Source organism: Dermochelys coriacea, chromosome 8, assembly GCF_009764565.3.
Source record: "Dermochelys coriacea isolate rDerCor1 chromosome 8, rDerCor1.pri.v4, whole genome shotgun sequence".
Classification (NCBI taxonomy): domain Eukaryota; kingdom Metazoa; phylum Chordata; order Testudines; family Dermochelyidae; genus Dermochelys; species Dermochelys coriacea.
In genome coordinates this window covers 73,543,302-73,571,118 of record NC_050075.1, presented here as the reverse complement: position 1 = coordinate 73,571,118, position 27,817 = coordinate 73,543,302, and the positions used below count along the sequence as shown (strand labels likewise).

Sequence of the window (27,817 nt, the reverse complement as noted above, 5' to 3'; positions counted from 1 at the left end):
GTGACCCCTCCCTTTATAAATTAAACACTTTTTTTATACTGAAATTTATTATAAATGCTGGAGGCAAAGCAGAGTTTGGGAGTGAAAGGTGCAGCTAGTGACCCTCTGAGGGGTCACAAACCCCAGTTTGAGAACCTCTGCTCTATTAAGTGTCTGTACAAACCTTATATATGTTAGGGTGGGTATGCATGCAAGGTTGTGTTGAAGGCTGGCAATGGATGTGAATTGGAGTAAGAGATTTCTGCATGGAGAAGTGGAATAGGAAAGCAGTGACAAAATGTAGGAGAGGAGAAATTTTAAAGGAAAGAATGAAGGATACAAGACAGTGAAGGTACAACAAAAGGAAGGAAGTAGTAGTAAGTGCCTGTCCATTAATATTTGAAAAGTACATTGTCATTAGTATTCATAAAATAACTTATTCCAAAAATGTTTTGGTTTTTGTATTTGACCAACAGTGTAGATGGTGACTATATTACTTGAACACCAGTGAAAATGCACTGAATAATAGAAAAATATATTTTCTGTTACTCTACCAGCCCTAGTAGTAAGTTACATATTTTAAAATGTGTGAATGGAAAGTTGATTGGCAGTGTTACAATAAAATACAGTACACAACTGTTTAATTTCTATATATTGTAGAGGATATGACTTTGAGTGTATCACTCTGGAGGAACATGGTGGGACAGAGTATATGGGGTGGTGGGGGTCATGCTAGAATGTGTCAGGTGAATTTTTCTAGTCTAGTGTAAATGTTATCACCTTTTCCAGGTGGAGTAATTGAGACAGATTAAATGATGTATGTCATGTCCCCCAGACCCCACAACAAGTCAACCGCAGAAGCAGGATTAGAATATAGGGCCACATTTTCAGCTGGTGAAAACTGTTATAGCTCCTTTTACTTTGAAGGCTCTGTGCCCAGGTACACCAATTGAAGATCTGGCCCCAGGCATCTCCACAACTAGACCCACATTTATGCCACAGGATCAAGTGTATTCCAGGCACTTAACTTCTCTGAGCCTCTATTTCTTCATTTGCAAAATGGGGATAATGGCACTAATCTTGCCAGGTACTGAGGCTTGCTTCATTAATATCTGTAAATGTTTGAGCAGTGGTGCTATCTAAGAGCAATTTTTAATGTACTAGTTATACAACCTTTTGGCCTGGCCCAATCCCCAGAGAAATGACGGCAAGTGCAAGTTCATTTAAACAAAACAAAGGGTCTCTTTAGCACTGGAAAAGAGTAAACTGGCAACTAGTGTTGCTGTTGCATGCATGCAGTTTTTTCTCCAAAAACACACAACCTGACTTGCTCACAAATTATTTCATGAGCCATTTCCATTTGGGAGAAGTTGCATACTTTGGGGAGTTGTCTGCATGCAAATATGCTCCCTTACACTGCAAGTACAGTAACTGTTACAGTAGAGGGTACCACATAGAACAACCTTAACTCGGAGATGAGCTTTCCTAATAAAGGCTAAATTAAGTTTGAGGAAAATTTGTTCATCATATTTTGAAATATGTTAACATATTTGAATTAGAAATAAACAGAATTATTTGTCTCATCTGAGAGCGAACAGGCATTTGGGCACCACTGTTCTAACTGTAGGGCGCATCCCGTTAGGCAGCTTGGAGAAATGCCCAGGGGGTGGGGAGGGAGCACCAGCCCCATCCGCAGCTCAGGCTCCCAGCCACAGCCATGCTCCCAGCTTCGCTCCTGGCTCTGGCTCCTGATCACAGCTCCCAAGGGGCAGGCACAGACAGGTTCCATTATGGGTATGGGGGGGGGGCTCAATGGAAAAAGTTTGAGGATCACTACATTAGAACATTGGGAAGTCTCTATCACTGGGGCACTCCACTTTAAAATTAACTGCTCATAGCTTCAGAATTACTAAACCAATTTCCTTCACATTTTGACTTGTTTTGTAGATCATGGAGTAAATCTACACTTCAAGCTGGGAATCAGTCTCCCCTCTCTGAGACATACCTGTGCTAGGTCTGTAGCCTCTGCACCACAATGGGCTAGATGCCCTTAATATGTGCCTACTGTCTTGGATAGATGGGTGAGTAACTCCTCCTGTGGCTTGCACAGCTATGGCTACTCTATTTTTAGCGCACTAGCTGGATCGGAGTTAGGACAGATGTGCCCTCAAGATGGGAATCGCACCCCAGTTTGAAGTGTAGATGTAGCCTTATTCTAGTGGTGCAGCAGCACCACTAAAGGTTGTCATGATTTCTGTATAAAGTTTGACTTTTTGAAGTCTTCCAAAATCAACATGCTTAGTTGGATTCCTTTGGAATTTGCTGTGCCTTAGGAGGATGCAGAGTAAGAATAGTGATCCAAATATGGGGTCACTTGATCTAGGGGTTGTGGAGATGTGTAAACACTTGCCATTTTTCAAAAAAGCTTCTAGGTGAGTATTTTTGTGCAGAGCTAGAGATCTGGGGGTCAGTTGAATTTTACCCAAGGTAGTGCATGACACCCACTAAATCTTTGGGTTACCCAAATAGAGTACAATATTTAAGAATGTACTTTTATAGCACACATGCACAAATACAGGGAAAAAAGGCTAGAGTGCTTCTCTTCTCACCATTTTATGTGCTTTAAAGCTTGACTCCTGTAAGCACTCTAAAATCCAAGCGATTTGCTTTAAAAAATTTGGTGTGCCTCAGGATGCAGGGTGGTATTAGTGATCCAAGTTTGGGGTCATTTGGGTTCCTGAGTTAAAGGCATTCCCCCCCCCCCAAAGTTTTCCTCCTTCTGTCTTGTGTTGTACTGTTAAACTGAAAGGCACTAATGACTGGATGAGATCAAACTATTGTGATCAAGGTCAAAATGGTCTGTTGGTTAGTGTGTGTGTGGGTGGTTTTTTTTTTTTTAAAACACCAGGGCAGTGCATGGCACTCACTAAGTCTCTGGGGGATCCACCTGTGAATGGTTTTTAAAGAATTTTTTCACTTGCACAGATGTGCAGTCTGGAAGGATTACAGTGCAAATGCTCCAGTAAAGAAAAAAACAGAGGGTTTCTACACAGCTATTTCATGCTTGCCTTGGAAGTACAAGGGAATGTGCCAATGCAATTTCCCCCGGTGAACAACCTGCCACTGATGTTTCTAGTTCAGGCCTTTGTATAGCTGTGCAATAAAGACTTAACAACTCATGTGGCTTGCTGCAAGTTGACTATGATATAATGTGTGTTACTTTGTGGGGAGATTTTCTGTGAAGGCAGCAGAATAGTCTAAACAAAATTTTTGTTTTGTTAGGTGGGGAAAAGCCAGAGACAAATATCTGGGTATGATGGACAAAAGAATGGGGACCGGGAGAGGAGTTGTGGCTGTGGAGGAGGGCAGGAAATGAGGATGGGTGGTAGGCAAGTCTTGAATTGGCTGTTTGGGAAAACCTGTATTTTACTAGCCGCAGGGGCAAGGGCAGCAAGTGGCTACTTTCTGATCTTGGGGCAGATTTGTGTGTGTGGTGGGGGGAGGGGTTTCCCCTCCCCAAGACATAGTGTGGAAGTTTGGAACTGAAGCACAGACACCTGGACTGCTGAGGCAGAACAAATGTGTGTGCTGCCAGGGTTGCTACTGTATAGATTCTAGGTGATTCCTGGATCATGATGTTGCAGAAGTTTGAATGAGAGCAAGGAGTACACCATAATGGGATTGCTGATTTGGGTGGAGAGAGGTGGCTTGTGTTGGCATCAAGTCTTGCCCACTCTATAGTATCTAACTGGTGATGGAAGACGTGGTGATCTGTTGGACATTGTGGTGATTCACCTTGATGGAAATGATCTGGACCATATTCCTGGTGTACATGTCAAAGTATTAAAAGATTTCGACCACATCAGAGATTTGTGTCTGAGAGCTGTGAAAGTTTTCTCCATCTGAGCATCTGACTAATGGCTACAGGGGCAATGTGAAAGCGAGTAGAAGTGTTGGAAGAACATTAATTGGGAAATTGGAGGGTTCATGGATGACTGGAAAATGTCTACTGTTTGCCATAGAAACATTACAAGCTCTGTTGCCTCACTGTTTCTTGGAGATGGGGTACGTCCGTTGGACAGGGATCAGAGGATCTTTTTCTCAGACATAAAGTTTTTGTTCCAGAATACAGACAACTTTCTCTTGCTGGCACTGCCACACGCTCCACCTTCCAATCATTCTGAAACATGACCCAGAATACCCATCCACTATAACATACATCCTTCTCTCCAGTACTCCATGTGAGTCATGTTATTGGGGCTAGAGGTGGGAAGTAACAGCAATAGAAATGTTTGGATATCAGGGAGTATCCCTGCTTGTTGGTGAGGGCCATGGTGCAGTAGTGGGAAGGAGGCAAGGTTGGAGGGGGAAATGCTGTGAATGGGTCAGAGGTGTGGTTGTGGATGTGTCAAAGCAGGGCTGGTGGGGCCTTTGTGGCTGGGGTGGTTAGGCCTTGCTGGCTTGATATGTACAACTGCCTAAATGACTACTAATTCCTAACAACAACTTATCTTTGCCTGTTCAAAAAAGCTAAAATTCTTTGTCAAACTACGTTAATGCAGAGTGAAGATTACTTGGTGGTATGTCATACCCTTGCAGAATGCTGAGTTGAGCAAAACTCAAATTTCTGAAAAACATGAAATATACAGTTAAGGTGCCCATGCGACCTTAACTCTGTGGTCTTTTAGCAGTGTACCAATACACCCCGTTAATAACTTTATTCTGCAAACCCCACAGTTTCTCTTCCCCTTTTTTTTTTTTTTTTTTTTTTTTTTTTACAACCTATTCACTCACCCACAGGATTGCATCCAACACTATTAAAGGTTTAAAAGTTGTCTATGCCACCTTCCCACTACTCTCTTTGAGCAATACCTCATGCTGGCCTGTGGCACTATAAAAATTCAGGAGGTTCCAGATCTTGGCATAGGCTCATACACTTGGTCAACTCCCCAGAAAGAATACTACACGTACAATTTAAGTCACTTCACAGCCTTTTATACCTCTTACACATGATAACATCTCAACCTATGCTCTACTTAACTATCATAAGAATAATTTCATATTCCACCTCACTGCTGACAATACCTCTTGTAATAAAAGCCCTATGCTCTGCTACTGACATAACCTACACAATTCTGCATAGAAATTATTCATACTGCCTCCTGAAGTATGCACCTCTTCCCAGTTTTCACATGAAGGAGCAAGATACATGATCATGGCTCTGTCACACACCTCAAAGTATTTCACACATTTAGCAAACAAGCCAACTACTGCTTCCACCAGTTAGAGTATGTACACCTAACGCACTGACTGCAGCTGGAGTGTATGCAAATAATTCCAATTGGCTATTGCCAGCTCCAGGGGAACAGAGGGAAGGTGGTGTGGGCATTTTCTCCCCCCACTTTCTAGTTTAAAAAAAACACTCCTAGAACAATCTAGAAGAAGATGCTGACTGTTGGACCATTATTATCATGTGTGAAATATTAGTCAGTCTTGATTAAACAGCTGTGCTTTAATTAGATTTAAGGTCTTCAAAATACACTTAAATGCTATTTCTATATACTGGTCTCTTAAGACAGTTTAAGAATATTGCCTTTTAAAGGATTTAAATCCTTTAATTACTATGAGTTATCCTGTCTTGTTTAGCTTCTCTTGTGAAAGGGTTGGATTATTTTTGCGATACAGGAATGTAAGTGGAGTTCAGTATGGAACATCTAGTTGGGGGTGTGTGGTTTTTTCTCCCTCCCCGCCCCCCCATGTAGCATATGGGAACTTAGTTTTGCAAATCATTGTAACTTCTATTGAAGTCAAATGGTTAAATCCCTGAGACTGGTTCTGTAATTCTTCCCATAAATCGGAAATAATAGTTCCATAATTGGAGCCTTTGTCTGCAATGTCTGTCTAAAAAATATCTAAGAATGTCCAAAAAATTTTTGCGCTTCTTCCCCACCTCTCCTCCCCTTTCCCACGTGTGTTCAGTCTGCACCTTTCACTATTTAATATGGCCACTCAAATGGCTGCTTAATATATCACTGTTTTATATCTGAAGGTTTGTTCTGTGTAGCACTACATTTTATTTTTGTTTCTACTTAAAACACTATCTTTTTGCAGCTACTTAAACAAAATTGATTAAACTATGTCTGGACTGAGACAATAATTCTGCCATTCCAATTAACAGGCTGAAGAATAATGGCTACCTTCAACACACTGATTACTGGCATTGCTGTTGCCAGTTTTATCATATTTCAGCTTCTGTTCCATGTTCTAAGTTCTTGGGCATCAACAAGAATAACTCCTGCTTTTAATAATCTCAACCAAAAAAGGAAGATTGAATGGAATTCAAGGTAAAGTGTTTAAAACTAAATACAAATGATGGATTGAATTGATTCAGAAATTTAGCAGTTAAGCTCACAAATACATAACTGAGGATGTAAAAATTATGAAAATACATGTTAAACCAAAAATTTCTATAGCACCTGACAGATTTTGAATTCAGGATTTTGGGTGTGTTTGAACAGATGACATTACAAATGCTCCTGTAGATCATAAATGCCTTTTAAAGAATACAGGATGAAGTTTGAATGAAAAATTTAAAAAGCAATGAAAGGCTAAGCAATATTTTTAATGAATTTCTAGAATGTTTCTTCATTGTAACACAGTTTAGAAAAGGGACGAGACTGGAAGGTCTTTTTTCCTCTTTCTTCCCCCCCGCATCTCCCAAAACATATGGGAAGACCTAAGGAAAACTTCCTCCAGTTTACTGTAAATGCTGGATTACATCTGGCTTTAAGGAGTTCGAAGAAGGTATGTGTATGTAAGAGGTCATCTCATTCTTTGAATAGTGTCCATCTTATGGGTGCTCTGCTTCACGTCATGTAACCCTTTCGCCTGTCAGCGTTGGCAGCAACAAGGGCTGGGTTTAGTATCTAGGGGTTCCTTTTCAATAACACAATGCAAAACAGGCTCGAGCCCCCCACCCAGTGACCTGGGACAATTACATACCACCTTCCTTGAGCACCTCTAAGAGGTAATACTTCCCCTCTCACAAGCACAGAGTCTGAGTGTAGCAAAAGCCTTTTAATAAAGGAGAGAAACAATACCCATTATGTTGGGGAAACACCACAAACAGGATTCATAACACAAACCATGTCCAAAAGACCCACCCCCAAGTAAATTTGGCAGTATCCTTTTCCCCTCAGGATCTCAAGTCCAGCGACCCAAGTCACCCCACCCACAGTTTCTGTCCTTGGTTAGTGCAGCTCCCAGAGTTCAGAAGTTCATCTGCCGAGTTCACCTCCCAGCCTATGTGGAAGTAGGGGGAGGTATGGGGGCACCTTACATGCTCCACTCCTTGGGTCGACAACCAATTGCCACACCTCTCCATGGTTTCAGAATAACAGCCGTATTGGTCTGTATTTGCAAAAAGAAAAGGAGTACTTGTGGCACCTTAGAGACTAACAAATTTATTTGAGCATAAGCTTTCGTGAGCTACAGCTCACTTCATCGGATGCATTTGGTGGAAAATACAGTGGGGAGATTTATATACACACAGAACATGAAATAATGGGTTTTAGCATACACACTGTAAGGAGAGTGATCACTTAAGATGAGCCATCACCAGCAGCGGGGGGGGGGGGGGGGGAGGAGGAAAACCTTTCATGGTGACAAGCAAGGCAGGCAATTTCCAGCAGTTAACAAGAACATATGAGGAACAGTGGGGGGAGAAATAATATGGGGAAATAGCTTTACTTTGTGTAATGACTCATCCATTCTCAGTCTCTATTCAAGCTGAAGTTAATTGTATCCAGTTTTCAAATTAATTCCAATTCAGCAATCTCTCGTTGGAGTCTGTTTTTGAAGCTTTTTTGATGAAGGATAGCCACCCTCAGGTCTGTGATCGAGTGACCAGAGAGATTGAAGTGTTCTCCGACTGGTTTTTGATTGACTGGTTATAATTCTTGACGTCTGATTTGTGTCCATTCTTTTACGTAGAGACTGTCCAGTTTGACCAATGTACATGCCAGAGGAGCACTGCTGGCACATGATGGCATATATCACATTGGTAGATGTGCAGGTGAACGAGCCTCTGATAGTGTGGCTGATGTGATTAGGCCCTATGATGGTGTCCCCTGAATAGATATGTGGACAGAATTGGCAACGGGCTTTGTTGCAAGGATAGGTTCCTGGGTTAGTGGTTCTGTTGTGTGGTGTGTGGTTGCTGGTGAGTATTTGCTTCAGATTGGGGGGCTGTCTGTAAGCAAGGACTGGTCTGTCTCCCAAGATCTGAGAGAGCGATGGCTCGTCCTTCAGGATAGGTTGTAGATCCTTGATGATGCGTTGGAGAGGTTTTAGTTGGGGGCTGAAGGTGATGGCTAGTGGCGTTCTGTTGTTTTCTTTGTTGGGCCTGTCCTGTAGTAGGTGACTTCTGGGTACTCTTCTGGCTCTGTCAATCTGTTTCTTCACTTCAGCAGGTGGGTATTGTAGTTGTAGGAATGCATGATAGAGATCTTGTAGGTGTTTGTCTCTGTCTGAGGGGTTGGAGCAAATGTGGTTATATCGTAGCGCTTGGCTGTAGACAATGGATCGAGTGGTATGATCTGGATGAAAGCTAGAGGCATGTAGGTAGGAACAGCGGTCAGTAGGTTTCCGATATAGGGTGGTGTTTATGTGACCATTGCATATTAGCACCGTAGTGTCCAGGAAGTGGATCTCTTGTATGGACTGGTCCAGGCTGAGGTTGATGGTGGGATGGAAATTGTTGAAATCGTGGTGGAATTCCTCAAGGGCTTCTTTTCCATGGGTCCAGATGATGAAGATGTCATCAATGTAGCGCAAGTAGAGTAGGGGCATTAGGAGACGAGAGCTGAGGAAGCGTTGTTCTAAGTCAGCCATAAAAATGTTGGCATACTGTGGGGCCATGCAGGTACCCATCGCAGTGCCACTGATTTGAAGGTCTACGTTGTCCCCAAATGTGAAATAGTTATGGGTGAGGACATGGGATTCTGTCTGCAGTCTTCACTGCTAGCTGCCCTGCTGGCCGCTCACCAATGTCTTCAGCCCCCTCCCCAACACTTAAATTTAGCTCTGTGATTTCAGCTGTTAGTAGGGGAGCCTCAGTGCTGGTGCACTCAACCACTAGTTCAAAGTAGGTCTAATGTTTAGACCCAGGTAACAAGACTCCTAATGGAGTCAAAATTAGCTCTTACACAGTGGAGAGAGGAGGGGGTCAAAGTGGTGTTTGGGGCACATGCTACCAGGTACAAATACCTATTTCTAGCCTCTCTCAATTTACTGGGCTTTGGAACCCATGTCCCTTGCCTAGTGAGTGCTACTTAGTTGAGGGTGAGTCCCTCCGTCATAAAATGCCAAGTACAGTTCTTCTATCCTTGATTCACATAACCAGGATAACAATACTCCTGCCCCTATAACAAAGACTGAGGATCACACAGCAGCCAAAGCTACCATTTGGGCAAGCAATCCCATCATGCTAGGCAGAGTGGATGTGCCCAGGCAAACGAGATCAGCCCCTGAAGTCCTTTTCCACAGCTCACTACCACATGTCCAGAGTAGAGCTCATTCTGACTCTGCTTATAGGCACGTATGTCTTTGATTGGAGACTTCCATTCGACTTGTCCATGCACCCTATACAGCCCCAGCCTCCACGTTGAGGCTACATCAAGCTGGACAGGTGAATCGCCCTTAGTTCCTTTTCATCCACCTTAGCCTGAGATGGAGCTCTAGCATGCCCACCTTGAGTGTGCCTCATCTATTAAAATTTTATTGTCTTAGCTTAGTATAGCTGTTTAGTTTAGCTTTTTTTTTTTTTTTTTACATTTTTTTTCTCCTTCGTTTCAGGAAGCTTACTTTCCTGGGGAGGGCATGTCCACCTCTTTTTAAATGGTGCCTCACTTGCCAGTAGGCCATCCCCGGCTAGCAATGACCACTCCAAGTGTGTTCACTGCCTGGAAGACTTGCATATCTCACTGGAGCATAACTTCTTCCTCACCCTGAATTTAAGGGTGAAACAGAACTGGAAGATCAAGCTGAGGCTTATGATGGCATGTTCTTTTCTCTGCTTCAGAGGCAGGTCAGGAGACTTCCCCCTCCAGTACATCAATCTCCAGACACATCCAGTGCCCTGTCAACCTCAGTTCATCACTCCCCCAGAAAAGGGAAGGCTTCTGAGGCCTCCAGAAGCCCCAGGAAGAGGAACTCCAACTCGCCTTGCAGGGAGTCTCTTCCTAAAATCTCTATCTCCCACTGGGTCAATGGTCTCAGGATTGTCAACCTCTCTGCCCAGTACCATTCAGGTTACCCTGGCAGTACCAGTGGAGCCAGGAAACTCCATAGCTCTTCTAAGAGCAAACTCTACTCCAAGCAAGCTTTAGTACCATCTGGGCATGTCAGATGGCAAGGAGAGACATTCCTCCAGCTGGTACTACTGAACACAACCCTACCTCCTGTACTGCCCCATGACAGGTCCCTTAGTATGGTGTAAGTCAAAACATCTACCTCTGTCTGTGTCCTTGTCACATACCAATTCAAACCTTGGTACCGTCCACTTAGAGAGCAATCATCACATTGGTACCGATGCTTTATTTGGTACCTCAAGAAATTAGGTACTTGAAGGAGTTGACTGTAGCAGAGGAACAGGAGTTGCTGCTGATCATGGGCACCAAATGCCTTCTGGCACCAAGACCCGCTTGGTCACCGGACATTCAGCTGTCACCAGTACTGCCTGACTCCTTGCACTGTTTTCAGCTGGGGTTCTTCCTCCTCATAGTTCAATGGAAGATGAAGGGAACCTCCAATGAGTCCATTCAGTCTCTCCTATTTCAGTGTAGGGCTCTCCCGCCCACCTTTATAGGAACCCATTCCATGTTAGTCATAGAGACAAGGAGGAAGCCTGGGAAGGTCTCACCAAATGGTGGGGACAATCCTGGATGCGACCACCTCTCCTATATGGAGCCCCACAATGGTCATATTGGGATCCCTGGGCTGCCTGCAAACAGCAATTTTATGGGGCTCTGAGCCTAGCCCACTGGGATGATAGGGAGACACAATCTTTACCACCTCAAACCATTCCCTAGCAGGACAAGACAGAACACAAAGCTAGGACAGATAAGGAGACCACCCCTCAAAGTACCATAAGAACAGCTATACTGGGTCAGACCAAAGGTCAATATCCTGTCTTCCAACAGTGGCCAATGCCAGGTGCTTCAGAGGGAATGAACAGAAGAGGTGGTAATAAAGTGATCCATTCCCCTTTCCTAGCTTCTGGCAAACAGATTAGGGACATCATCCCAGTCCATCCTGGCTAATAGCCATAGATGGACCTATTCTCCATAAATCTATCTAGGTGGTTTTTTTTTTTTGTTTGAACACTGGCCTTCACAATATTATCTGTCCAGGAGATCCACAGGTTGACTGTGCACTGTGTGAAGAAATGTATCCTTTTGTTTGTTTTCAAAATGCTGCCTATTAATTTCATTTGGTGATCTCTAGTTCTTGTGTAGTGAGAAGAGTAAATAACACTTTCTTGTTTACTTTCTCCACATCAGTCATGATTTTATAGATCTCTATCATATCCCCCCTTAGTAGTTTCTTTTCCAAGCCAGAAAGTCCCAGTCTTATTAATCTCTCCTCATGTGGAAGCTGTCCTATAACCCTAATTTTTGTTGTCCTTTTCTCAATCTCTTCCAATTCCAATACATCTTTTTTGAGAAGGGGTGACCACAACCACATCTGCATGTGGTATTCAAGATGTGGACATACCATGGATTTGTATAGAGACGATAGATATTTTCTGTTTTATCAATCCTCCTCTTAATTACCAACATTCTGGTCACTTTTTTGACTGCTGCTGCACATTGAGCAGATGTTTTCAGAGAATTCTCCACAATGACTCAAATATCTTTCTTGAGTGGTTACAGCTAATTTAGACCCCATTTTATATGTACACTTGGGATTATGTTTTCCAATGTGCATTACTTTGCATTTTTCAACACTGAATTTCATCTGCCATTCTGTTGCCTAGTCACCCAGTTTTGTGAGATTTCTTTAACTCTTCAGTCTACTCAGGATAGTTAAATCCAAAGCAGTCTTGTATCATTGGCAAATTTTGCCACCTCACTGTTTACTCCTTTTTCCAGATCATGAATCTGTTGAATAGGACTGGTCCCAGTACAGACCCTTGGGGGACACCACTATTTACCTCTCTCCATTCTGAAAACTGACCATTTATTCCTGCCCTTTGTTTCTTATCTTTTTTTAATCAGCACTCACCAGATGAAGTGGTAATGCCCTCTCCTCCATCAATGGCTGACAAATTTAGACATGCCAAGATGTCATTTAAATAACTGGCAGACTCCCTTCAGATACTACTAGTCTGACTTTTTTTTTCTTGATATCATCTTCACAATTCCTGTTCTTCAATACTGGTCCTCCAAGGTACAGTTTTTTCCCATATGTTCTGGTTTTTTGCCTCAGTTTGATCTTGTCTTCCAGTTGCTATAATTTTTTCTCTTCACCATGCTGTTCTTCAGTCTGACTTTTCTGCTTTCCTGATCTACCTTGTCAATTATCTGTAATCCTCCTTGGTCAATATTGTATGAGAATCTAAGGTTATGCATTATCCTAAAACATGACTCCTCCTGTTTCATCTCTCAGTACTACACTAATTAATGCTTCCAGTTAGAAAGTGAACAAAACTGATTATAGTGTGTATCCTTGCCTCGCTCCTATGGTTGTCCTGATCCACTCTGCTTCATGTCTACTCTTACTGCACTCATCAACTTGCTACAGAAGTTTTCTTTGAGATGCCATATATTCTCATAAATTGCCATAACTGTTTCTGCCAAGTGCTGTCAAAAGCCTGTTTTGAAGTCTATGCAGTTGTTGGCACACAACTAAACCTTACATCATCTATCATAGATGATAGATCATAGATACAGTATCTATCATATCAGAAATAACAGATATACTGTACATTGTCCTGGTCTAAATCTGGCCTGTTCCTCTGCAAGTGCCATTTCCACACACCTCTTTGATCTCTGCAATATCTTGGTGAATGCTTTTCCCAGCACAATTGATAAGCTGAGTCCTCTGTAGTTCTTGCATTCACTTTTTTTAATAGATTGGTACTACTGTCGCTTTCTCCCATTCACTCGGCCCTGATTCTTGTTTGTAAATCTTGTTGAATAGCTTGTGCATTGCCTTTACCATGTGTTCCTTGCTTGCAGCAGCTTTTGGTTATGTTGTCACTTGCCTAGCTCCTTTTTTCTTTTTGAAACTTTCCATTGGGATCTTTACTTCTAAGAATTCCAGTATCTGCTCTCCCTCACTTGTGCTGGGAAGCTTGTTCAAGACCATTTCATCTTCTGTGTTCTAGACATTGTATGTCTCAAATATTTTTTTCATCGCTTGTTCTTTGCTTGTCAATCCTCAATTATGTATCCACACTTGTCTTTCACCGCTGACCTCTGCAATTCATGTCTTACACAGTTCTTATCTTGCAATACAACCCTTGTGTTGCATTTTTGTGTAGTCTTCTGCTTCTTTACACTGTTCGCTTATCCAGTTGTTCCTATCAGTCTTTGCTTTCTGTTTTATGTCTAGTCAGCCTATTGTACTGAGCTCTTAAACTCTCCACCCTCCTTTTTATTGTCCTTCAGCTTCCTACACTTGTCACTCACTTGCTGCACTTAATCCATTTTCCATCTTTCTTCATTTTGGCCTTGTAGCCCAACATTTGTTCAGCTACTCTTGTAATCCCCATCTTTTTTTATACTGTTCCATGTCTCTTCAATGTTCATTTATTCTTTCACCAGATGTATCATGATTTTCTGCATGGCTTCTCTGTATCCTTTCCTCATATCTGTCTCTTTCAATTTGTCCACATCATAGTTCTTGGCACTTTTTTCATCCCAATTGATGCCAGCACTAATTTATGATCAACTGCAAATGATCTGCACAATTGTTTTCCACCTGTGATTCACAAGTACAAAGTCCATCATGTTCTTTAATTACCTATCAGATTGTTATGGTTGTGAACTACTCCAGACAGCATGAGTGCCAACCTCAGGGCAGACTGTCAAGAAACAGGGCAAAGGCCCCAAATTGGGGGAAATCTAGAATTTAGATTTCACCAACCCAGTAACACATGAACTCCTAAAGCACTATAACCACCTTACACTCTCACTGTCTCCTTGGGCCTTCCAGTCTATCTTGCCGCCCAGGCAAGAAGACCTTAGTGATGATCAAAGATCACAATATTCAGGTTTCTCCCAGTCCAAAGTCAATTTGTACTTTAGATATATCTCATCAAAGACAACACTTGTAGCCAATCCTGTAATAAATTAAGGATTTATTAACTAAAAGAGTTAAGAACGGGCATACTGGGTCAGACCAAAGGTTCATCTAGCCCCGTATCCTGTCTTCTGACAGTGGCCAATACCAGGTGCCCCAGAGGGAATGAACAGAACAGGTAATCATCAAGTGATCCATCCCCTGTCGCCCATTCCCAGCTTCTGGCAAACAAAGGCTAGGGACACCATCCCTACCCATCCTGGCTAGCAGCCATTAATGGACCTATCCTCCATTAATTTATCTAGTTCCTTTTTGAACCCTAGTCTAGTCTTGGCCTTGACAACTTGGCAGAGTTCCACAGGTTATCTGTGCATTGTGATATACTTGTTTTAAACGTGTTGCCTATTTAATTTTATCTGGTGATCCCTAGCACATGTGTTATGAGAAGGAGTAAATAACACTTCCAAGTAAACTTGTACACAAATGAGTTGCAGACTATGGTTCCAAAAGGTGACAGAGTTGTAGTAATCTGTCCACTCGGAAGGCCTTTTAGGTTGACCATGGAGATCTGTTTCTGTTTCATAGCTCTTGCCCTGTCATAGTCCAAACAGCAAAAGAGAAGAGAATTTCTTGTCAGCTCTTCTTCCAGAATTCATGTTTGATGGGAGGAGCCCTTTTGCTTTTAGCCTTTTCATGGGTTTCCAGGGGCAATTAACAAAGTCTTTGTATTGTGATGTTCTACAATTGCCCATTTAGGTTTGACAGCTGCCTTGATGATGAGGAGATGATCTCTAACAGATTCAGTTTCAGAGCAAACTTTTATAAAGTTTTATAAAGCAAAAAAACTTAATTACCTTCTACCTAGTGTTAAATATACTAGAAGCGAGATTAATGCATGCAGCAATTTACAATTTCATAAACTCTAAATATATTGTTAGTTTAATACCCATTTTAAACATGCTAAAGCACAGGTGAAACAGACTAGTTTCCAGCAATTAATTTGTCAATGCATGGCTGAGGCCTAAAGCCTTGGCAAGAGCTGGCACCTGGTTTGCCAGTGTCAGTGATGTCCACGTCCTCTGCAGCTTTCTTTGTTGAAGTAGCATGTTTATCACCAGGTTGTTGCTTACGCAGAGATATAGGGCTTGTCTACACTTACAGCACTGCAGCAGCGCTGCTCCAGTGCATCTGGTGAAGATTTTATATGCAAACAGGAGAGCCCTCCCCCATTTGCATAATAAAAACCACCTCCGCAAAGAGGCAGTAGCTATGCCAGCAGGACAAGCTCTCCCCTCCTACATAGCGCTGTCCACACCAGTGCTTATGTCAGTTAACTTGCATTGCTCAAGGAGGTGGTTTAGTTATTCTGACATCAGCTGTAGTGTAGACATAGCCTTAGAAGTCTTTCTCCTTTTTGTTTTTCTTAATCTGTTCCAAATATGGTTACTGCTCCAGCTCAGGAATTCCAGTCTGCTTTTACTTTGGCATGAATGTCTCCCATCACCAATAACAGATCTTGTCTTGAAACATCTTGTATTTTGTTTTCAGCAGATCACTATAAAATTCATCAATTTCTTCCTTGGGCACTACTGAGGTCAGCACATATTTGTACCATTCAAACTGTACCAAGTTTGATTCCAAATCTCACCTTCAATATATGAGGAAAATGTTGGATTAAATGCCATAAGACCCCTGCCTTGTCTTTTGGCTTTAGCACAATTCAGCTCTGTCCTGGTATCGACCATCTTCTCTTCCCAATGTCAAGATCCTATGTTTATCATGGTAGAATTCTCATTTGCATTCTCATCTCTTTGCATAGACTGTTTTCCCACTCATATCTTTTCAACTTGTACATCAAGTTCTCCAGCCTGATATACTGTTCGTATGTTCCAATAAATGTATTTTTCCTTTAAGTTAATCACATAATTTCCTGTTTTGAATATTATGTTTGTACTTATTCCAATTGCACACTCTTCACCCCCGCCTCAGTTTCTGGCACTTGTTTGTCTGGACAACGACTGAGCCAGCATACTTTTTTTTTTTTCTTCCATTCTTCATTTAGTGTCTAAGGTCCAAAAGTCACCAAAACTCCTTGGTTTTGTAGTTGACCAGAGTATCATAAGGCATCTGCAACACTGCTTTACACTATCAACTATCCTGCTCCAGTGCCGTTTCCATGAATGCTATTCTTTGAAAGTTGTTTAGCTTGAGTTAAGTGGTACTCTAAACTCAAGGTGGCTGGCCTATTGAAGTATGGATTGAAGCTTCAGTGCTGCTGATGCTCGATCAGTTGCTTATCTCATCACTCTGTACTGCTAATACAATTACTCTGCATGGTTTGAGTGTTTCCTAGTGCAGTTGCTCTCACTCAAGATAGGTTAGCATGGGTGCAGTCACTTGAGTGTACTAATTTGAGCTAACTGATGTGGTGTAGATAAGCCCTTAGAATTCAGAGGACTTAACAGATCAGATATTTGGCCTTCATTTGGATTGTGTATTCCAATCACTTTTGGAATTATGCTTCATTACAGTAACTGCTTCTGCAATTAAGTATGAAGACAAATTTGTACTGCATCACAGTTATAGTTTAAAATTTTAATCTGTCATTCATATAATTTGATTCTTATTGGTTGTAGTGGTGGTGATTCAGTTGCAAAATTTTTAATACTATAGTAAAATAAGACTCTGCAAATTATTGATGCAAAGTATTCCTTTACATTTTTAAAGTGTGTAGATTCAGAATGTGGGATTTGACAGTGGTTTCAAAGCATATATTAAACTTGATCTAGATTTGTAAGTAAATGTAAGGAGTTGTACTTTTCCTCCCCCCCCTTCCCTGTTGAGGACCTCTGTGTATAGATAAGGAGGAAGCCTGCAGTTTCTGTACCAGTAGTGTATCTTAAAAGTTAAGTGCTAAAATGTGAACTTTGGATGCTACTCTGAAATTTGGATAAAACGGCCATTCTTAAAAGAAAAAACTGATTCTAAAGTAAAGATCTGTACTTTAGATCTGTACAAATTATCTAACATTTACTACTTTCAGTACTGACCACTCCAAATGTTCAAAAATCCTGAGTAGAAACCCCATGTGATTGGCTTAAAAATCACAATGCATTTAAGGGGGGGGGAACTAAACCCAAAAGGTTTCTTTATCTGCCTTCTAGTTTATGAGCTTTCAGGGTATTCAGATTACATTTTCTATCTAAACATGAAGATTAGAAACTTTTTTAACATAAAAACTGAGGTCCTTCTGTAATCGCTTGTCTCCAGGAGGTGGACCTTTATTAAAGCATCAGTTTTTCATTATTTTCAATAAAATCACAAGTGAACTCTGTACATTTTTGTCCAAAAAACCTATTGCAGTAAATATGCTTGTCCAATACAGCTATATTTAACTGTTCTGAAAATTAAGACTATATTCTATCCATTTGGTAGAACATTCCATTAAAAGCAATTGCTGAAAGCAGCACAGCAACACAAATTAAGTGGAAACCATCCAGACCCCTCTTATTGGAGATGGAAAGAATGGCTTTTGTAACTAGGGGGAGTAAGAAAAGTAACTTTGGGGAAAGGCTTGAGAGGAATAAGTAGTTTTCCATTTAAATCGTGCAGAGCCATGTTTGGGACTCTGATGTTTATCTATATTGAAAATTTGATTTTTTTCCAAATTAGTAGTTTAAATGCACAAGGCAAATTATAGGGTTCCCTTTGCCTCCTTACACATGTGCATTGCATTATATAGCCTTAATTGTCTGTCTGACACTTTAGACTTAATGACTGTATGACATAATTTTGAAACTACAGGTTTAAAATTGTTTACTGTAACAAATATTTCTGCACCTTTTCCTTTTGCATTAAAATTAAAAAAGGTAGGGGTGAGTGCTAATTTGAGAGAAGATGGTGTCCCCTGTGTCTGACTGTGCAGTGTCTTAAATCCACAATTGGATGAACAATGATTAGTTTGCACATTTCACAAATTTTGGATCTATGCACCCCTTATTATGCTGTCTTCTGTGGAATATATCCAACTTGAAATTCGCAGGCATTTGGCCTAGCATAGATGCTGCCAGTCCCCCTTCCAAAGCCATCTTTAATGCAGGGGAGGTAATATGTTGGGTTTAGAAATCTTGCTGAAGATGAAGCTGTGTGTCAAAATAAGCATTATCATTTATACTATAGCTTCTACTCCCTCAACACACCTGTGATGCTCCTATTTGTGTATTGCAGTCTTGCAATTGCAGTATTGCCATCTTGTACTACTAAATTCTGTGAGACCTAGAAGCTGGATCATATGCACAAGACTGTCCCTCTCTGAAGTTGTCAGTGCTAGAGTTTGTTTAATCTCCAGCCTTCTCCACCCACCTCTTTTTAAAAAAAAAAAAAAAAAAAAAAAAAAAAAGGCAGTGGGCAAGGGGGGGGGGGAAGCATTCCAGCTGTTAAATTTAGTGCTTACAAACAGAAATCTGCTAACATAGCATATATGGACCAGTTTGAATTCAGTATAAAAGACAAGTCCTCTTTTGGTCCATTTAATAAGTTGATCACTGCTGGAGAAATGAATTTAAAGAGCTTAGTCATGAGTTTGCTTTTTCAGATAGCTGTTCTATTTATTGACACTTATCAAGGTATGTTAAAATACAAAATTAACTACTTTGTCATTATAAAAAAACTTTCCTCCTTCCCATGTATACTTTTGCTGTCTGTATTAAAAACCAGTCATTCCATGAGCTGATAGATATAATACAAAAATGAAATGTCTTTATAATTCAAGAACTTCTGTATGTCATTCAGAATTTCCTTGGAAATATACCATCTTGCACTTAAGATGGTAAATTCTAAATTTGTGGTATCCTTCAGAATGGTAATCACAAATGTAATTCTTTTTTTCAGGACTGTATCCACATTCCATGCCTTGGTGGTTGGTGCTTTTTGTGTATATATCTTGTTGTATGATGAAGCTGTTAATGCTGACCATGTCTGGTAAGACAAGTTATATCAAACGGACTTTCTAAGAATGACTTTTTTGTTCCCATTTCCTCACATCTGTCTCACAGTGTTGCTATCGTGTTAGAGTATTAACTAGCCAAATTATCACTCGGTTTCTCTTAAAATGTGGAAGGCCATTTATGTCTGTCCTGACTATCTCTGATAAAATCCAAAATATTTTGCCAATTAAAATGCCCTTATAAGTCTACTGTCTAACAGTTTCTATAACATAGTATAAACACACACACACTTCTCAGGACTATTGACTGAAATTCAATCTCCAATTTTAATGCACAGTTCTGAAAATACAACCCTAAACAGTCAAAAAGGTGACTGAAGATTTAACATCATATTTGTGTCTATTTACTATTTTGCTTGTAAAGTGAAACAGCGAAATTATAAATTTTATTAAAGCTAATGTTTAAAAAAAATAGGTTGGGAAGTGTCTGTACATCTGGATATAGTGCTTAGATTATCCACAAATATAAAGTTTTTAAATGTCATATGATACATAGCATACATAATCAGCAGTAACCCAAATTTAGGTAAATAGATTTAACAATACAGTTTAGATATTAGAATCTGAATACTCTGATACATCACTCATGACAAGCTGTACAGAGATTTGGTTGTGGAAAGCAAAATATGTCAATGAGTGGAGATTGTCCCTTAGTAATTGAGAATTAGGTTGGTTGCACCCTCAGAATGTCGGGGTGGAGGGGGGAAATATGACAAAGTTAAATTAGATGAGATTGGGTTTTTTGGTTTCATTTTTTTTTCTTAGTATAACCAAGACACTGTATCAATTTTTCTTCAGCTCTCCACCCCCTCCGAAAAGGTTTTTGTCAATAGTGGTACAGCAGCAGTACTCTCTCTCATAAATGCTGCTGCTCTTCTTGTCACTTTTTTTTTTTCCCAGTAGTTCCTCTAACTAGAAGATCTTCCTGCGTTACAACTTAAAAACTAAGTTTACTAGTTTTGGTCCTTGGTGTTTGTCCTTTTTTCTCCCCCTCCCCCAACAGACTTTTTTGCAGTATAATACAGGATTTTGTTTGCGTTGATGAGGTTGTTAGCAGAAAGTTGAAGCAGTTACCCTTTATTGGGACTGACTTCCCCTCCCTTTCTTTAAATGTAAGAAATACTGTTGATTTTACCTGTATAATAAAGCTTTAAAAAAATTAAATAAAATAAAAAAAGTTTAAACTCTTCTTTCCACTAACTTTATTTTAAACTGAATCACAACATAGGAATCTGACTAAACTCAAATGCAAAAATTCATCTGGCTTTAAAAGAACAGAACAAATGTTTGCATTTCATTGTTCAGCTTACAGATCGGTAATAGAATGCAGTAGGGCCTAGTCTACTGAAAAGGACTGGATGCTATGAAGTTAGGAGTTCTAATCACAGATTTGCAACTGACTTGATGTGTGGCTTTGGGCATATTCTTTAATAATGCTGTTTGTGGGGTTTTTTTATTGGTAAGAATGGGATAATACTTTGACTATTTCCTCACAGGGGTATTAATAATTGTTTAGGGTTCTGTCCAGTGATGAGCTGCCAAAATCTTAATAACCAGTTCCCTATAAAAAGTTCTGATTTAAGGGATGTGCCCCAGTATGAATTTTTTGGTTACCATATGTCCATATTTTCCCAGGAGGAATGGTTAAAATTTTAAACGGCAATTTTAAGAACCAAAAAGCCTGACCTGTCTGGGAAAATACAGATGTATGTTAATCCTACCTAAAGTGTGGTGGTGGCTTTTTTTTAAAAGATGGGCCTGAACTAGAGATGAGCTCCATTTTACATGTGTGGGTCCCCGCCACTCCCTGGGGGTGTGCTAGGGTGACCAGATGTCCCAATTTTATAGGGATAGTTTTCTTATATAGGCTCCTATTACCCCCCCCCCCCCCCAAACCCCTGTCCTGATTTTTCACACTTGCTGTCTGGTCACCCTAGGGTGTACACATGTGTGGGTCCCAGCTGCTTCCTGCCCCCTCATTGAAGCAGATGTGCAGGGTTACTGCCCTGGGAACTGCAGGGCACCAGGGACGTGGGGCCAGCTGCAGACGGGCATGGGGCAGGGCTAGCTGGAGGCAGGGTATGCCGGGGGTGGCTGCGGGCAGGGCAGGCTGGCTGCGGGCAGGGCATGCCAGGGGTAGGGTGGTGGCTACTCACAGGGAGAGCAGCAGGATGCAGCCCAGGCCCACCAGAGCAGCCAGGGACCCACCAGGCAGCATCAGGAGCCCTAGGGCCAGGGGAGCAGCAGCAGTAACAGGGCTCCCGCAGTGCAGCACCCCTGATGGTCGGAGGAGGTATTGCATCACTTCCCAGCCAGAGCCCATCAAAGCCTCAGCACCCCCTGCAGGGAAGCAGGTTAACAACCAGTTCTAAAACTGGTTCAAAAGTTAATAACCAGTTCGCGCGAACCGGTGAGAACCAGCTCCAGCTCACCACTGGTTCTGTCCTGCAAGATTCTAAGCTCCCTTGATTTTTCCATTGGCTTCAATGGAAATTGAGAGCATGCAGCACCTTCAAGGAACAAGTCAAAATTTGAATTGCACTTTGAAGATGTAAAGTGTGTGTTTTTTGTGGTTTTGCATAAACTGATTATTGGTATTGGCCTTGAGCAGTCATTACAGAGAAGGTCCTTTGAAAACCAGTGTTCCTGGGCTCCATTGCTTTGTGGGGGTGGTGCATGCACTGTCTGGTCAGCACTAGTAGTTGCAAGAGGCTTGAGCATGCTCTGTGAGGATGAAATCTTCAGGAACTTTTAGCTGTTAAACTCTAGAAAGTCTCTACTGAGTACATGCAAACTGCAAGTTTTCAAAAGCTTGTTATAACTTGGCAAAATGCCTTCTCCCCAGCTTCACTTCCCTGCCCTTTCAGTGTTTAGCTGTGGGTGGCTATGTGATAGTGTCCCAATCAACCATGTCCTTCAGAGTTAGTTGTGTGTAAAATCTTAGGTCCAGGGCCTTTAGGGTAGCTTTGTCTGAAATGCTTCTGGATCTGTGTAGCCCAGCTAGGTGGGTTAACTTCAGGGTTTTAATGCATGGATGTGAATCCTAAACTTAGAGTCACTGTAAATTATTTATTTAAATTACAGTGATACCCACAGACTCCTGTTAGGATTAGGATACCATTGTGTCAGGTTCTTTTTTAGATACATAGGAAGACATTGTCCCTACACTGAAGAGTTTAGAATCTAATTTCAGGCATTACACATGACTAAATGTAACTCTAACAATAGGGATAAGCAGATTGGAAAAAAGTTATAATGGAATATCAGGTGATTTATTCAACTGAGTTGTGTCTATTACTTGATGGTATAGAAGGTTCCATATTAGTAGGTTCCCCCCCTTAATACTATTTGACTTTATAGACTAAAGTATTGTTTTTAAGGTTATGAAAATGAGGGAGTTGTGAGAATAGAGAGAAATTGATTGGAGGAGGAAGGTATGCTTCAGGTCATAAGTAAATCCCTAGCTGACAGGAATTAATATGAAACTTCACCAACAAGCATGTCCACCATGGAAGTTTTTTAACCTTCCTTTGAAGTATGATATTAGAATGGAAAGACTACTGGTCTGATGTGATAGGGCAATTTTGTGTTTTGGTGAAGGAAAAGGAAGAACTGCAGCTCAGTCTAGCCTGCTCCAGGCAGGTGGCTCTGTGGGAATAGGGCCTGGCACACCAAATTTATCATATAGCTCCTCACTTTGCAGACAAGGACAACATACTGGCAGATCAGTTGAGCAGAGACTTTCATGATCAGCACAGGTGGTCACTTGGGAACTCTATAGAGAATGACATCCCTTTCCCATGGGAGTACCTGGAGATAGACCTATTTGCAACAAGACTTAACACCAAATGTCCTAGGTATTGCTCCAGAGAAGGAATGGACAACCAGTCCATCTGATTCATTTCTTGTAGACTAGGGAGTAGGTTTCCTCCTCTGTCCCCTCAGCCCCAAATTCTTCTAATTCAAGGTTCTCATGAATATTCAAACAAGAGAAAGCTAAAGTTACTTTGGCCTGTGTGAGACAATAGCGGTTTGTGGGATCTACTGCAATGATCATAAACAGTTTATCTGTCTCTCCCTGGAATTATGGGCCCAGCATAGAGGTCAGATTTGCCATCCAGGCCTCCCTGGGGCAGAATAGTATTTTGACAGATATAGAATAGTTCTGTTCTGAGTAAAAAGCACAGGAATTCTGTTTTAAACTCCAGGAAGCATCGACTTTTACAATCATAAGTGGAAAAGGTTCTCTTTGTGGGCAACTAACAATAAACCTAGGTTTAGTTCCTATTCATATGAGTATTTTATTAATCTGAAATACTTGGGACACTCAATATCATTGGTAAAAATGCATCTCGCAGCCAGGTATACTCACTATAGCTTAGTTGAACAAAATACTGTATTTAGTCATGTATTAAAAGATTCTGAAGGGTTTAATGAACACCTATCATCCCCCTCAATCCATAAACTTGCCAGTATTTTTTCCAAGGCTACATTCTAGGTAAACTCCATACCTTGGATGCTAACAGAACATTAGCCTTTTATATGACTGGCAGAAAATTGCCAAGACTGTTTGTCTCTTATGGGGAAAGAGTGAAGTTTGGGCAGTCATATATCCCAGCACCTTTTTACATGGGTTGGACTCTGTATTGAAGAGTGTTTAAATACACCTTTTCCAAAAGACCTTAGTGCACTCTGAGAACAAAGCTGCATATGTATAGCTTTTACTTAGTCTCAATTCATACTTCATAAAACATTCCTTATGTGTGGCATCTAGATCAGATTCACAATTTGGTAAAGCAGTGTTACAATCTTTTTAATGAGACCTCATTGGACACAGTATAGAGTGAAGAATACTGCTTGCCAGACTCCTAAGAGGTGGGAATGTGCAGAGACCACTCAAAGAACAAATGAAGGTTATTCACCTGTAACCAGAGCTCCTGGAGATAGATTCTGCATAATGACACTTGCTTCCCACCTTTTCCCACTTTGAGTCCTAATTACAACTTTGGACTTGAGGTGGTAAAAACTGAGGTGGCTGGAACACCACATACACTTATGGCTTTGCCCTTTGAGGAGCTATGAAGAGAGGTGCAGGGGGCACAGAATGTACCAGTGGGCACTCCTGTTAGGAGGTTCCATCAGTCCAAGTCTTAATTTCAGCACATCCCAAAAGTGAGTGTGTGTGCTGAGGTCCTCTTAAATAGCTTGGTTACAGGAGAATAGTTGTCATGCTTCCCTGCACTCTAGCTGTCAACATGGTATTTCATGATTGTGATTTTTTAAAAAAAAATCACATTCTCATTCAACTGGTACTTATCCCAAACTTTATATATATCTATATATAATATTTTTTTAAATTAGGGCAGGATCAGAGGCATAAAAGGGGGTGTTTAATGTCGGCAAAGGTGCTGACCAGGACCAGCTCTAGGCATCAGCATGTGCTTGGGGCAGCACAATTCCAGAGGCGGCATTCCGGCCACCTCCCCCCCCCCCTTTTTTTTTTTTTTTTGTTTGGGCAGTTGTGCTCTTGGAGCTTGGGGCAGCAAAAAACCTTGAGCCAGCCCTGTATTAGCTGAGTGTAAGCACTCTGTATTAGCTGACCTTTGTTCATCTCCTCAGTATGCCAGGGGACTTGCTGAGTTTCAGCTCCATTCCCTTGCCAGCTGCCCAAGGCATGAGGTGATCCTTGCTGCTGGCCTCCCTGGGGCAGCAGATGTGTTCTGTCTTTGGAATCAGTCTTCCTAATTAGCAACTTCTCCTCTCCCCCTCACCCAAATTCCCATGATGCTACATGGCTGGGTCAAGCATGAGTGGCCTGGGGGGAGGGGAATGGTTTGTTTGTATGTCCTATGCAAACTTAACTTTTCTATTATAAATGCTGAAACTGTACATTTTTTATGTTTACAGGGGTGACCCTTCAATTGTGAAACTGAATATTGCTATTACCACAGGCTACCTCATTTCTGGTAATTGTACATTGTCTAGCACCTAGAAAGATGCATCTAAATTTTATTCTGAGGATGTGATGAGCTTCTATAAACAATGTAGGTTCCAGTGTAGCTTTTAAAGCTACTGCTGTGTTCGTGGGCTATGGTACAATGTCTGGAGGTAACTTGCTAGTGGAGGGGAGAGATGGAAATACCGCCTTATTAGGTGCTAAAGGAACACCCAACATTAGTATGGCTACTACTGCATGCTTTAAGATGGTCCAGTGAACACCCTTCAATCCTCAGCTCTGGTCCTCCAGACAATTCAGAAGGGGTGGGAGTTGTGACTCCAACCCATTTTAGGATGTCTACTGCTGCTGGCAGTTTTAACATCCTCACTCTTCCCTGTGCCCATAGAGTGCAAGTGGCAAGTTTTTAGCAATCCCAACAAAGCTGGGGGAAACAGCTCCATACTTACTCCTCTCCCCATTGTCCCTGTCTTCCTATACATTTTAAGCCTATGTGAAAGAGGTTGAAAATATCTTGAATAATTTTATCTGATGTGGCTGTCATCCTTGCATACAAGTGTGCTCTTTCACTCAGTTATTTGTTCTTAAATAATCTGACGTAGGTTGTCATTATCTTTTGTGATCACTGGTGGATTATGACTAAATGAAGCCAAAAAATCAAAGACCCAATGTTTTTAGCATTAGGGGTCCCTGCCCTGCTAATATCTGCTGCTCTACCATTCCCATAGTGGACCTAGTCACGTTTTGGCAGTGTCCTCAAACCCCTTTCTCTCTGGGTTTCTTGATACAATTATTGTGGGCTAATGAGTCCTCTTCCAGACCAGGACCTATAATTGGGGGTCCCTGGATCTACTCTTCTTGTGGCCAGACAGCTCCCTTCACATAGGAAATGTAAAGATTTATGAACCTTTTTTTTTGAAGAGCTAAAGTATTTTAACCAGTGATTAGGCCTAATTTTTCCTTTCACATTTAATGTCCATCTGAAGTGCAGGGTGATGGGGGGAGGGATACAGAAGTCTTGAGCTTAAAATGCTCTAGTCAAAGACAATTCAGATTTTTTTTTTTTTGGGGGGGTTGAGTTGGACACCATTTGTCATGCAAAATATATGCATAGCTCAGATAACCAAAAAGGTTTTTTCTTTTAGATTGCTGTAATGTTGAAAGTTTTTAAAGAGAACTATTATAGTCCTTGGGTAGCTTACATTGTAGTAATGGGTTTTTTCCCCTTACAGATCTGTTTCTTATTACTTACTACTGGAAGGCAATTGGCGACAAATTTTTTGTAATTCATCATTTGGCTGCTCTGTATGCCTACTACTTTGTACTGGTGAGTGCCATATTTTCCAATAGCCTAATAACCAGACAAAATTTGGGAATAGTGACTAAGGGTGAATATCACTGCTCTGAATTTAGGTTGTTTGGTTTCTCAACAGTGTTGCCCCAAGAAACTCCAGTTTTTGTATTTCTACATACAAGCAAGAGTAGATATGTCTACACTGCAGCTGGGAGTGTGCTTCTCAGCCTGGCTGGATATACATGCGCAAGCTAGCATATTAAAAATAGCAGTATGTCAATGGTGGCTCAGACTAGGCACCCAAGTACAAACCTGCCTGACCCCTCTCCTCATGGGTATGGACTTGTTTTGCTAGCCCATGCTGCTGTGGCCACACAGCTATTTTTAGGACACTAGCTTGAGCAGAGCTAGTGTTTGTCTATCCACACTGGGAAATACACTCCCAACAGCTGCACAGGCATTCCTAAACACGCACAGGCACGCTTACTTTAAGACCTTAAATCCCACAGCATAATCATCTTGTATCTTAAAATCCATTAGACTTTCACTGGTGGCTTGTGCATTCATGTTCAGAAGTTTATTACATCTCTAACATCTCCATCTCTAAGAGTAAGTCAAACAGCATGGATTTAGCTAAACTGGGAAGTAATGAGTGCCTCTAAAACTCCAAAGCTGATGGACTCTAATACTGAGTTCAATAGCTCAAGGAGGTTGATCCCAATTTGGCTTCTGAAATAGGGTTTATTATGCAAGTTGTTTAAAAGTCAATAGACTAATACTAGAGCTATATTGAGCTACGTAATCGTAGCATACATTGTTCTTGGTAGTGGTTTTCTATCCATATTTGCAATTTCAGTAAATTGAGTTACAATGACTCATCCTACAAAATATTTCAGTGTTATTTTTTGGCCACCAGATAAAGCTTTGAGTTAATTGACACAGTATGTGTTTTGAACTGAACATTTTCTTTCACAGATTAAATTACTGTGTATGCTGTTAAGACTCTTGTTTTACAAAGTTAAGACTGACTTGATTTCTAATATACTTTCTCTACCTGTTTGTTGCTTGTCAGTACAAAAATATGCTCCGTGTTAAAGGGCTGTAGCTTAAGAACATTTCAATGTCTCACCCTCCCACTCACAAAACTCAAATGTCTTCAGTTTAAAACATGACTCTGAGTGAGTCAGCAAAACACAAAAGCACATGCTAACTTGAGCTATCAACTGATATCTAATAAGAGTTTTTATTTCCTGTTCCTTGGTGGGGGAAGAGTCTT

The 27,817-nt window shown here is 41.1% G+C and overlaps 1 protein-coding gene across 4 annotated transcripts in view; it reads left to right on the top strand.

Moving 5' to 3' along the window:
- The window catches only part of LOC119859834 (TLC domain-containing protein 4-B-like), a 57,813-nt gene that overhangs the window by 9,151 nt on the left and 20,845 nt on the right, over positions 1 to 27,817 (top strand). For 3 of the 4 annotated variants that reach the window (XM_038412570.2, XM_043490529.1, XM_038412571.2), the window contains exons 2-5: positions 6,158 to 6,323; positions 19,177 to 19,266; positions 25,199 to 25,257; positions 26,480 to 26,574. In XM_038412570.2, the coding sequence (XP_038268498.1) occupies positions 6,169 to 6,323; positions 19,177 to 19,266; positions 25,199 to 25,257; positions 26,480 to 26,574 (399 nt within the window). In that variant the 5' untranslated portion in view covers positions 6,158 to 6,168. Of the gene's footprint in view, positions 1 to 1,936; positions 2,061 to 6,157; positions 6,324 to 19,176; positions 19,267 to 25,198; positions 25,258 to 26,479; positions 26,575 to 27,817 lie in introns of those variants that run through there. The other variant, XM_043490528.1, reaches the window with a different exon arrangement.